The sequence below is a fragment of the Citrus sinensis genome, chromosome 6 (assembly GCF_022201045.2).
Source record: "Citrus sinensis cultivar Valencia sweet orange chromosome 6, DVS_A1.0, whole genome shotgun sequence".
In the NCBI taxonomy this organism is placed as follows: Eukaryota; Viridiplantae; Streptophyta; class Magnoliopsida; order Sapindales; family Rutaceae; genus Citrus; species Citrus sinensis.
In genome coordinates this window covers 14,431,131-14,444,783 of record NC_068561.1, presented here as the reverse complement: position 1 = coordinate 14,444,783, position 13,653 = coordinate 14,431,131, and the positions used below count along the sequence as shown (strand labels likewise).

The 13,653-nt window shown below is 35.6% G+C and overlaps 1 protein-coding gene across 2 annotated transcripts; it reads right to left on the bottom strand.

Moving 5' to 3' along the window:
• On the bottom strand, nucleotides 1–3,044 carry LOC102622070 (scarecrow-like protein 9). Of its 2 annotated transcripts, XR_370960.4 has the most exons (3): nucleotides 2,881–3,044; nucleotides 200–2,744; nucleotides 1–108 (listed from the first exon to the last, which is right to left on the bottom strand). XR_370960.4 is itself a non-coding variant. In XM_006480776.4 (2 exons), exon 2 carries the CDS (start codon nucleotides 2,518–2,520, stop codon nucleotides 277–279), a length of 2,244 nt encoding a protein of 747 aa, XP_006480839.1. In that variant the 5' UTR covers nucleotides 2,521–2,744; nucleotides 2,881–3,044; the 3' UTR covers nucleotides 1–276. The 2 variants fall into 2 exon arrangements, 1 of the variants encoding a protein (XP_006480839.1); XM_006480776.4 differs by having other exon boundaries at nucleotides 1–2,744.
• Between the last annotated feature and the right edge of the window lie 10,609 nt (nucleotides 3,045–13,653).

Below are 13,653 nucleotides of genomic sequence, written 5' to 3'. Positions count from 1 at the left end.
TCAGCCACAATACAACATCTGCAAAGATATTATACATGTTCTGGTTCTCCATTCTAGTTGAAGTGAACCAAGAAACTTCATTTGTCAATACTTCGCTACCATATATACCTGCCATGTTGGCAAACATGTCACTAGCATTGCTTAACAGTAACAACATATAAACAGATCAAGGCTAATGAAAACCGATGAAAAGTCTTACATTTGCAATACTATATCCCCAAGAGCGATCTAAGGGGTCAGGACAACAATCAGATTCTAACAAGCATGATTTTCAAGCTACACAGGTTTCCAAGCTGAAAGAGCATAGATGATCCGTCCCTTCCATCCCTGCAGCAGCCACCGGTTATCTTCATCAATAACAAAGTCCTTGTGGTAACCTGACCTCACTCGATCAGTTGCCTTCTTCACTATATCTCGGTCTAAAGGAAGCTGAACAAACCCAGCCCTGAGGTTACGGACCTGCCACTGCTTGTACGTCTCTGGCCTCTCCACTCTTTCCCAGCCCTCACAAGCTACAACATTCAAGGCCTCCCTGCCAAAGATGTCTTTCTCGATCACCATCCTCTCACGATCTTCACGAGGTACAATTGTTTCAAGCATATCAAACATTGCAGAGAAGTGAAACAGAGCCTCTCGGAACCGGGTGACAAAGAAGGGTGCATTGTAGGCTCCATTCGTAATCCCGTGAATAAACATATGAGGATTAATCTTCCTTATAAAATTGAGAAAAATATTTCTTGAACTATCCACTGCAATAGTTTCATCAAGCAAGTTCTTGGCTCGATACAAGCAATTAACAACCAGGACTTCATCTCTGTCAATTTTGAGTTCTTCAAGTTGAATGGTGTCCCACCTTTTTGCTATGGCATTGTACTCAAAAGGCACATTGAAATCCTTTGCATAATCAGCCAAGCGACGGCCTGTTTCCTCAACTCGCTCCGCCGGCCGGAAACCAGGTTGGGGAAATTCTATTCCGGTAATTCGTAGCTTCGGAGGTCCACCTGGTCTCATTGAGATTCGCTGAATAAAGGTGGGCCACTGGAAACCATACAGGATACCAAAATCTATGATATGAAGTCTCATTGAATTTTGTGCCAAGCTCATTATTGTCTTGTTTGCAGTAAAATTAGACAACTTTCTGAAAGGGCATGCGGCAAGATATAGCTGATAAGCTTTCAAGATATCAGCAGCTGACGTTCTCTTATTAACAAAGCCTTTGTAGATCTGGCTACCAGTACCAGCCAAGCGTGCCTCAAGGCCATCAGCGAAGCATTTAGCCAATCTCTGATTTCCATCCCCAAAAGGAGAAGAATGCTGCCTTATCTGCTTCAAAAATTCATGTGCACTTCTTCGGTCATCAGCGGCAACAGCTTGTGCACAATGAATCAAGAGACTTCTCAAATCCACCACCTCTTTTTTCCCACTTTGTTTCTTGCCACGACCCTTTGCACCGTTAGATCCTTTTGATTGTCCTTTCTGCTGCACAGTTTTGCTAGATGCATTTTTCAAGGCCTCACGAAGAGCAACAGTAGGAGACTGACCTCCTGAACAAAGCAATACCATATCAAACATCTCTGTCCGCAGTGGGGATTCTGAATAAATTGCTGCCTGCTTGCTACTTCTTTCTTCTTCTAAATCTACATCCTCTCTGTAAGGATTCTTTCTTCCCCTTGATCCATTAGATGAAACATCTTCCACCTCTTCTTTCTCCTCCTTCACTGCAACCTCGTTAGTCTCTCCCTTCGGCACCCACGATGACAACCGATTAGCCTCCAAATTGACAAACAACTCATTTTCACTGGGTAGGAATTTATTAGCCTCCTCAACTCCCTTCCTGAACTGCCATATAGATTGGCTCTCATTATTCCAATCAGGAAGCTGAAGAGAACTGCTTGGAGAGTCCACCAGTCCATCCACACTTGTAATTACACTATTTGAAGAGCTATAAGATGATTGAGGCATGGTAGAAAGCGGAAGAGATTGTAATTGAGAATTAAAATACTCCCCTGAATTCTGGATGAAATTATTATCAATTAAATAACTACTCACATCACTGCCACCATAAATGTAACCGTGCAAATTTCTAGAGGTATCACCATCTGGGCTCTCCCCATTTTGATGAAAATAAGTCAAACTATGATCAGGGGAAGGAGGGTACTTCTTGCCAAGAACGTCATAGAATGATTTCTCAGCAGCTTGAAGGTCCAAAGACTCTTGAAGCATGCAATTCTTCTCCTCTATATCCTCTTCCATAAGCATCTGGTTTATGTATCTCAGAACTGCATCTGAAAAATCACAATCTTCTGGAGAATCCTCTTCATGATTCACAGTTGAGCTTGAGACAACATTGATTGGTGTCGGATCAGGTTGACGGTACCTACAGTCCCTAAACCTTTGATCTAGAAAAATATTCTCAAATCTTCCTGCAACAAGGTTCTGATTTGGGAAAACCGACACAGGTTGATTACTCAATTGGATCCCATTTCCAGAACCCGGAAATCCCCTCAACCTCGGATCCATAATCACCAACTTTTAAATACAACCCAATAAATCTAGAACCTCCAATGGCAAGTATCCAATCCCCAGTCAATCAAACAACCAAAATTCCTTCAATAAGTTAGCTTCCTGCTCTAAAAAATCCCAACTTTGTAGACCCTTAATAAACAAGCATTAAACCTTTTCAGATTCCCACTTTTAGAATTTATCACAAGAAACTTGCATATAGAGAAAACCCATCAACAACCCTGATTCATGAAACAAAATTAACTCTTTCAAGTTTTTAACAGTCAACATTTAGAAGAAAATACACAAAAACTTAAAACATTATTAAATTCTAATAAATTAATACTAAACATTCAAAATAAAATAAAATGAACATACCTCAGTTGAAACCCAGATGGTGATAGAGAGAGAAGAAACTGAAGACTTAAGTTAAGTGGGAGACTTGCTTGGGACTGAGAGACTTCAGGTAGTTATGTTTGTGTTGTGTCTTAAAAGGAGTGTTAGACTGTAAGTGAAAGAGAAAAGCGGCATGCTACGTTAATCACGGCCGTTGAATTTTAGCTGTCTTCCCAAATCTTGAGACGCAATGAAACTCTAGTAATTTACTAATTTACCCACTCAAATATGAACACGTGTTTTTCGACTAGTACGTTTTTGGTTTATGTGCACTGAACGCTGAACAATCTCAGTCGAGCACTCTCGCTGTCAACTTTTGTAGTAAGTCAATTGTCTTTTTTGCCCTCTAAGTCTTTTGCGCCGTTGCGCGTGTGTAGGGCAAATGATGAGGCTCAAGTGTGTGGACGACACGTGGGGAGATGGCATTTTTTTGGCACAAAAGTGAGTAAAGACGTTCAAGTGAAGACGAACAACTATTGAAGTGCGTGTCTCTCGTAGGTTGACCTGTTATTTTCGGCGGAATCTGACGTGTCGTGCTGCGTTGGCATTTGTCTTTTCTTTTTAAAATTAATTAGGTTGCTTTCCTATTGTCCAGTTTCCAGTACGTGACATGGCCCTCACCTCACCTCACCTCCCTCGTATTTAATTTTAAAGTTTAGGAACTCAATTTAGTTTCTTTTCTTCCGTGGGGTTCTTTTGAACCCTTCAATCTCTTTTCTACACATTTTTTTAATTAAAAAATTTATCATTTAAATATTTTTTAAAAATTATTTATTTCTCTTTCTCTTGTCAATTTTATAAATATTAAAATTTACCCGGTTCAAAGCCCTACCCCATCTTATATGGAGGCAGAGCTATCGTCCGTTGATAAAATGTAACCCATTAAAAAAAAAAAAAGAATGATTATCGGAGGCCACCGGCTATCTGAGACCCACATAAATTTATGTTAACATGATTCCACGTCCCCACATTTAAAGTTTTCTACATTATGACCCAAAAGAAATGTTATCATATTATTATGATCCATTGTAATGAAGACAGAAAAGTTTAACAACTTTTTTAATTTTCCCTTCCTGCTGTTGGTGGATGGCAGATCCAAATCCCATTTCAAATCACAGAATATTTTTTGTAACATTGATTCTTTTTCACTTTTTTTTTTTCTGTCTTACTCCCGGGATATAATTAATATACTTTGATTCTGCAGAATGGGGAAAGCATATTATGAATTAACAGAGCACTTGTTATCGAAAATAATGTGTGAAGCACAGAACATTATTATTCAAAGAATCAAAGGCTTACATAACTATCATTTACAGTGAAGCGGATTACTAGGCATCTGACATAATTTTCATTTACACAATATCTATATGTTGCAATGTGAATCTTTACATGGTGATAACAGTGAGAAAGGATGTAACCATTAACCCTGCCCATTTTCTTATTCGACAAGAGGAAGATGGGGAAGCGTTAAACGGCTACTTTGACCTGCGCCTGGGCTTGCAGTTGAGACCAGAATGCATAGGCGGCAAGGACCCTGTCTAAGAGCTGCTGTGGTACAGGCTCTTCTCTCCTTTTCTGTGGAGAGATTCTTGCCGTGCGCACTAAACTCTTCCATTTATCCTCTGGCAACCGAATGAGCAAAGGATTATTTTGAGAATTGCAAGCCGGAGGGAGATAATGTTGGGAAAATATGCTCTTTAAAAATATATGTGTTTATTTAATTGTAATAAATAATTTTTCTGATTAATAAAATAAATAAGGTATTTTATTCAAGTATCTTAATTGCATTAATATTTTGAATAAAGTCCATTTAATCATATTATATGTATTTATGTGATCACCATGTGGATTCACATAAGATATAAATACAAATTATCTTATGATTAAATAAATTAAGTTCGTAGTTGATAAATAAAGTTGGACACTTTATTTAGGTATAAATTATAATAAATTCATTGAATGATTTGTCTTAATCATGTATGAATTTATTGATGTAGTACGAGTACATTGAACAAGATCACATATGAGATTTAATTAACTTTGTAATAACTGTCAGATTTATCAAATCTCATTTTTCATAGGCATTGATTTTACTGTAATCATAATCTTGAGTTAGTTATGATTTCATGATTGTAATTATTATTTCATTTGAGTTATCAATGGGCACGACACACACTTGTAGTCAAGATCACATGGTATCTTAGTGGGAGCAATTATGAGTATTGGAGTTATAGATTAACAATATAGAATTTGTACAACACATCTCTTGATGGGTTTTCGGCACTTGATCATAAAATTTTCTGGCCAGAGTGTGTCAACATATTTAGTATGTTGAAAATGATCATTAGAGAAAATCAGTAAGAATCAAGGAACAAGATGTAACTAAATTGATTGGACAGTTGAGATATCAATTTTATTAACGATGTGGTACAAATGATTATGCAATAAAGAAATCAATATGGCATGAGTCGAATTATTATTTGAAAACATTATCCTAGATAGCATACAATTATGGAGGTCAATTCCAATTTTTTAGTGGAGTAGATTTGGAATTAAATAATTGGACTAATTTAATTACATGTCTAATTATTGTAGCCGCTATTGTATGTACCCATATGATTCCCGGGTTAGCTAATTTAATTGACTGCACCGCTACTGGATTAATAAGCAAGATAACTAGTTATTTAGGTTAAAAGTCTAAATATATTATTTAATGGAAGACTCCATTTAATATGTTTGTGTTATTTTATAAGGTGGTCCCCTATAACACAAGAACAAGTAACGCCACTTTTGGTTTTATTATTTTTTAATTTAAATCAAATGTGATTTAATAGAATTAAAATTTAATAAATATGGAGCCTAAGATTTCCACAAAATAGAGATATAAAATAGTTTATTTTCTCTAAAAGAGAAAGTAGCAGCCATATTATATAGATTAGAGAAAAATATATTTTTTTCTCTCTAATTTTGAGAGGAATATTTTCTCTTGCTAGTTTCTTTTAGTGGTGATAAAGATGCTCACACGTTAAGTGTAGATCAAACTTGAGTCATAACCTGAAAAATCACTGGTGACGGATCGTGATCTAATAAGATTGGTGGTGACGAATCGTGATCTAACAGGAGTAGTGGTGACGGATCATGATCTGGAAGCCTAGATTAATTCAGCGAAAAACCCAAATCAGATTGTCAATGTATAATTTTCTAGATTACGAATTCTTATGTATTGTATGAGATCAGTCCTAAAAGCTTTTATAAAAAAATTTAAAAAAATTGATTTTTCTCCAACAGATGATAACATATGAAAAACAACATATGATTTTTGAGTTATTGATTCTTGCTAGTATAGTACTAAATCAATTACTCGCCTTGAGATCTACACATGTACGATGCTTTCCACTGTCAAAAGCACGCAATTTAACATTACGCCATATATAAAACAAGAAAAAATTTGAACAATTCACTTAGTGCAACTTAGCATCCTAAATGAAGTGAAAGGGTAAACATGAAACAGACCTTTCAGTTCCAAGTTTCTCAACTGCTTGTACTAGTGCTTCGATTTCTAAAACAAAGAAAGGTCTTCTAGTTTGGCGCCATACAATTTCATGATGCTTAGATTTTTTATGAAATGGAACTATAGCCAATGCCTCCATGGCAACTGCTGGAACAGCAACCAAAGCTTGGGAATCTGGCATGATATTATTGATGAAAATGTCATCACTAGAGTAATTATCAATAGACCACCTGTTTTCATCAGTTGAGGAAGAGGAGTAACATCATAAGGCATCGGTTGCACAGACCTTGATATCATATGCCTGATCATTGAACAAATTCACATAAGTTTGTTCTTAGTATAGAAACCTAAGAAAACAAGTGTAATAGCCCAATTCTCCTAAGAGTATTTAAGTCTTTTTAATTTTTAGTGATCTTTTTTACCCTAGTATAAATAGAATAATATGTCTTTCTCATTATATGAGAAAAAGGGAAAGAGAGATCGGTTGAGGGAAAAAAACGACAGAAAAAAGAAAAAGAAAAAACAGAGAGAGAGATGAAGAGAAAAGAGAGAAAAAAAAAGAAAAGAAAAAGAGAAGAAGAAAGTCTTCTTCGTCTTAGTTATGCCATAGGCAACACATGAGATTAAGTTGTATTTTTTGAATTGAATATTGTTGGGAGAAGTTTTTGAGGTAATTTTTAATTTTTGGTTTTCTCTATTAATTCGTTATGGAGAAGCATGATTAGATATTTGCAATACGAGTAGAAACCTAAAATTTTATAGGAAATATGCTGACAGTGCATTATTACGAAAATTATAGTAATTTTTGGATATGTTAAACTAGACATCATTTAGAATGTTTTGAAACTTGTTTCAAGTTAATCGGATAAGATTTCAATTAATTACGATTTTTCAAACTTAATTATGAAAGTCTGGAAATTTCTGATTTTAGTGAATAACATGAATTACAAAATTATTTTTACCATAGCTAGACATCTTCAAAATTTATGAAATTTGGATCAGTGATTTTTACATATGTTTAGTGTGATTCTGTAAATTTTCATGATTTTATGATAAAATAATAAATTGTTTTGTACTTTCAAAGCAAGCATGTTCAAAACAGAAAATCGTTTAACAGTATTGATGATGTCTGAAACGTAAATGATTTTCAATAGTTTTTCAAGGAATTAAATTATGAAATTTTTATCAAAGAATTTTCAATATGTCAACATATGGTCTGTAAAATTTGATATTTTTATAGTAAGGGAATAATTTATTAAAAATCAAAGAATATGAATTGTTCTGCTTTGAGGGCCGAATATTGAGGACTTTTGAGGGTGAGTTTAGGAGCTGTTTAAAATGAGATATTTGATGACATTAGAGTTTATGATTGAAACTTGATTTTATCTTATAAGGATTTTATTGATGATTTTATGATAAGGAGTAGTTGTTGAGTGTTAGAAAATGCATATTTATAAAGGAGAAGACCGTCATTTTACATTTCAAGTCTTACTAACAACCTTTACTTTTATGTATTTAACCTTCTTGTGATTTAATTACATGTGTTTTATTTTAATTAAGTATTTTATGTATTTTAGGGGCATTATAGTCATTTCACAATAAAGGAGAGATCAGACGGCAAAACGGACATCACTTTTGAACTCAGGACGGTCGAAAACCTTAGGAGGAGCATAAAAGGAAAAATGGCACTATTCACATGTACGGTACTATTCACGTGTACGGTACTGTCTACGTTACTGTTCACGACACTGTTCACATAGACGGATCAATGATGTGGCATTGACCGATGATGTGGCATTGACTGATGAGGTGTCACGATCCTGTTGGGCTAAAATTCTTATGTACTGTTGATGGTGACGTGGCAGCATATCAGTGGACGAAAAATCTCGCGTACGGTACATGCATCACACAGGATTATTTTCAACCAAACCGCATTACTGTTCATCCACGTGGTCAAACCGCGTACTGTTGACTGATGACGTGGCGCAATCCTGAGCGTCCAAACTGTTTTTAATCTGATGGCCATGATTTACTTGACGTATCTATAAAAAGGGGGCCTCTCCCCCCTAATTTGATATCTCTGAATCCATTTTTGGGATCCATTTTCTGTAATTCCTTCTCCATCTTGTATTTTCTTCGTATTTTAATAAATTTCCTTTTTGCCCCTAGTTCAATTATGAGTGGCTAATTTTCTTTCAAGCTTGGGTTGAAGGTGAAGTCTCAACATGTGTCATGGGCTTTATTTGGTAAATTTATTTTCTCTTCCCCTCTAGTTTTTGTGGATGTTTTGACTTCTCGTCGACAAATAATACTAATCTTGTCTAGTACCGCATTGGTTTCACCAGCCCTCTAGTACAAGGTTATTATTATTTGGCACGATAAGCCCTTAGCACCATATTGATTAGAGCGTGGTTCATGAGGTGTGGATTCCCCCCTCATGATTTAATTGACATTAATAAAGATTATTTAGCCCATGATGCATGTTGATACGGATCCAGATACCCAAGTACGTCATTTCAATAGATTTCGCTTCAATTTATTCTCGCCATTGCAATTCCAATTTTAGAATTTATTATCGCCATCTCAATTCCAATTTTAGGATAATTTAAATCACTTCCACTACAATTTCAACCACCCATTTACAAAATTAATTCTACATATAATTAAAATCCACCTCCTCGTGGGATCGACACTCGTCACCATTGATCTATACTACAATAGATTCGTGCGCTTGCGAGTACATTAAAATTTGCACAACAGCATTCACGGGAGCCACGCAAGTCCAGCAGAGGACATAAGCCATATCCCAAGTACATGACGTGAAGACTTGAGCCTTGCCCTTGCATGGTTCATGCACGCATGATTACATGTGAGAATAACCATCGTGCAAGGATTGTGGATAAGATCACATCCTTAGGATTGAGGATAATATCAAATCCTTAGTAGTTGTTGTTTAGGTTTGTGTTTCGTAAAAGTAGCAAGGGTGTTATTTCAGTTTACGTATTTTGATTGCAGCCGTTATTGTAGGCTGAGTTTGTTATGTTTAGTATTATAAATAAAGGCTCCAACATAATAAAAGGAGGCAGAAAATTATTCAAACTCTTTGTCTTGTGGTTGTTGTTCTCACCCGAAGAAGAACATTTTAATTTTATTAATTGATTGTAGCTAGCTACTGACTAGGACCGCATCATTTTAGGTTGGTGATATCAATACGCATTTGTTACATGATAATGTCAAGAGATAAGTTAACTAGACTTTTAAATGAATCACAATAAACAATATATATATATATATATATATATATATATATATATGTTTGATTTATCTGAAAAACCTATTTTCGATATGTATGTATATGGATTTATATGTTTCTACCCATGTGTTTTATGTGATGTGTTGTTGTGTGTGTGATTATGTACATGGGCATATGTTGTGTGAGGATTCATGGGTATAAGCACGAAAATGCATTAAGTTTTTTATAAATGAGAAAGTGGATTTTAACAAATGAAATTTCTACTTTATGAGATTTTGCATTGGGGGCCATCTCTTAAAGTTGTGTGGGGGCCGCCTCTCGAGGGCCGACATGCCGCGAAGTGCCACGCACAGCTCAAAGTGTCACATTGCAAGATATGTATTTTTTTGAAAGAAAATGTGAAAGTTTGAAAGTGACAGAAAGAGATTTTGATGAATTTGTTTTACAATATTTCCAAAAGATCATGGCATATCATCCATGTGCATTATGTATAAGTATGTATGTATTTTGGTATAAGAAAACTAGTTTGCTTACTAAGTTTTGTACTCATTATAGTTTATTGTGATTCAGTTTCCAGAAGTCAGGATTGATTCGTGATGAGTGAGAAGATGGGCTTAAATTAAGGATGGTAGATGGTTTGGCTAAATTCTTAAATTATTCCATTGGCTTTTGTATTTGAGGATTGAATTGTTATCGGTTGTAAAGGGTTATTTAAATTTATATGTGAGTTGTGGTCAGATTTTCCCTTGGGTTTCGGGCTGGGGTGTTACAACAAGCCCCAAAGAACCCTCTTCAGCCTATAAAACACCAATTTAGGTAAATCAATATAGAGGGATAACCGACCTTTATTAAGTTGTTATGTTCATAAGCCGACATTTATTGTAACCTTACCCAGTTAGACCCTGACTAGTGCCATCAGATAATAAAGGGCAATCATTGGAGTGTGAAGGTGGAGTAATATGTACATGTTTAGGCTCCAACGCACCCAATCTATGACGCTTGTCACCATGACAAATCCATGTCTGAAGCAGAGTTTTGGTGTCATCTCTAACTCTTTTTCCCTGAAGGCGGATACCAACATGTAGACCATCTCCAAGTACAGCAATCATTGCCTCAATGACCATCCTTTACAAAAAAAAATATATATTTTTGATATCAGCAATGGATAACTATAGCCCCAACATAATCATACGGAAAGAACTTGGGTTAAGGGACCAAAATGGCACCTATATACATAGTAAGGGAGCAACATAAACCCAAAATGGAAGAAAAGAAAGTCACATATGGGAGTATCGCAAACCTTCAATGAACCAACAGTTGCAGTTGCAGGAATCTCAATACGAAGGTCTGGAACTTTGAGTGACTTGATATGAAGTTTCATTGAGTCCAAAAACAAAGGCATGTCAGAGCCTTCCATGATAAATAACCTAACCGTAATATCAGATGTTCCAAATAATCTTTTCACAGGCTTTTTACCATTGCAACCTCTAGAAGGTTCAGGAGGTACCTGTTGAAATCCTGCCAATGATCATTCTTTCACTGTATGCAAAAGCTAACATTATTCTGCCAAAATTGGACATATTCCCAAAGCCTAAACCTAAACAGAAACATAGAAAATACAAAACAAAAAAACTGGAAGTCGTCTGTATTTTCATCTCCGCAGTGGTTATCACCATTGCTTCTGTAATCAAGAGAATTAAATATGTCTTTACACTGAAACCCTCCATCAGATGTTGATAGAGGGATTTGATTAAACAACTTTATCTTTTTGGTTGAAGAAATCCTCTGAGATCTTTGGTGAGTATTATAGGATCTCCCATTGAAATAAACTAGTTTCCGTTTCCAATCTAAAAACATCAATCTAAAAACAGAAACTGATATTAATTCATAAGTTTTTTAATTCAAGAACTTTTTCCACAACACTAATAGGAAAAATACATATATACAATAATAACAATAGTGTATAATCTAACTTTTATTAAACCATGAATAAACAATTCATCAATTTTAAGAGAAGCCCTACCCTTCATCTTTGGAGCAGCACTCCCGTGTCCAAACCCGGATAGATTCTCACTCCTTCGGTGCACAACATTAGGTGATGGTCTATAAGCTATCACTATGGTTCCCAGTTAGGAGCACTGAACAGATGTTTCGTCATCATCTCTTCTAGCTACTTCTATATCAACAAATACTCAGAGAAATGATCAAAAGTTTTGCGGCCCCTAAACAAAAGAGCTACTATCTGAACTGACAAGAGCAGGAGGTTTCATGTGCAGTTCCTCTGTATTCAAGCAGCCTTTAACTAATGCCCTAGACTGAGGGGACCCTCCGCATACTTTGCCAGAAGGACTCCGACATGCATTTCTACTATTGAAATTGGGCCACTTTGTAGTAGAATATATTTTTTCTGACCTTCTACTCTGATTAATCAACAATTCAGCTTCGAACTTTGGCTCTATTCAACTGATAACATGGCCTCCGATAAATTTTCTCAAGTAAGGGAAGTCTCCAGAATAGCTTCCACTTGAATTTGTGCTACTCACAGTAGGAAACTTATCAGCAAAACATATTTTCTCTAGCTGATCAAATTTTTTTGATATTGTATAGGTATCAAAATTAAAATTTTGTCATCATGTGACAATTCCTTCACTGTGTAGGTTTGACGGTGCCCTCGCAACCCACGCATATGGGGAAAGTTATTCTTCTCAAAAGTTTAATGTTCAAGAGGCTTAGTCTTCAATAATTTTCCCTCGTCCTCTTTTTCCCACTCAACATTGTTATTTTGATCATCCTTACTAGCAATATTAGGAGCAGAACTATCAGCATCTTACAACAATTCACCAGCTATACTAGCTAGAATTTCAAACGTACAAACTTGATTGTCCTCATGTGTCTTCCTAATTGGTACTTTCCCCTGCCATCAGTAATAAAAAATTAGAAATTAGGACGCATGTTCTTTATACACAAAGATAAAACAAAGGCATCTTGAAGCAGAAGCAATTGTTTACCCTGGATGATCTAGATGCATGAGGAACTATAGGTACCTCATAGCCACTGAAACCATGATATAACTTCCTTGGCAACGCCATATCTCAGAAACTAAGCAAATTATTAAAAACAAGCCTGGTCGCTTGAGTCACACACCTAGAATACTCCCTGATAACAAAGCATAATTGAATATGATCAGCAGTTTTCCAATAAATAACACTATGACTTCAGAAGAAAGATATTGTTTGCAAACACAACGAAGATGACAAGTAAATTTAGCCATTTGAGATTAAGATAAGAAGAAGACCAAGTTTGGCAGTCCAGTGCCATGAAAAGGAAAAACACGAAAAAACAAGCAAAGGAAATAACATCTCATCAAATAACAAGCACTACTTCTTTGAAAAGTAATGCAAGAGACGAATTCAATTATCGAAATCTAGGATTGGTTCTAGTAGATGCTGCAAAAATCATTCCAAATTCTATAGTTTGATTATTGTAATATCACATTCCCTTAGTCTAAATAAACAATTTCACAAGCACTTATGTTTTACCTGTAGGAGAAAAATCAATTTTTTAAATTTTTATAAAAATTTTTAGGACCGATCTCATCCAATACATAAGAATTCGTAATCTAGAAAATTATATCTTGACAATTTGATTTTGCTTTTTCGCTAAATTAATCTAGACTCCCAGGTCACGAGCCGTACCACCACTCTTGTTAGATCACGATCTGTCACCACCATGAAATGTAAGTTATGCAACTTAAGAGGGGGGTGAATTGGGTTTTTAAAATTTATGCAATACAATTCGTACAACAATTTAATCTATTGTCTTAATCAAATAAAAAACAATAAATTCAATCAAGCACAATATTAAAAGAGTAAGGGAAGAGAACAAACACAAGAATTTTTACGTGGTTCGGCTATCCCCGCCTACGTCCACGCCTCCAAGCTCACCCGGCTTGAGGATTTCACTATCCAAACCTCCCAAGGCTTCAAATATT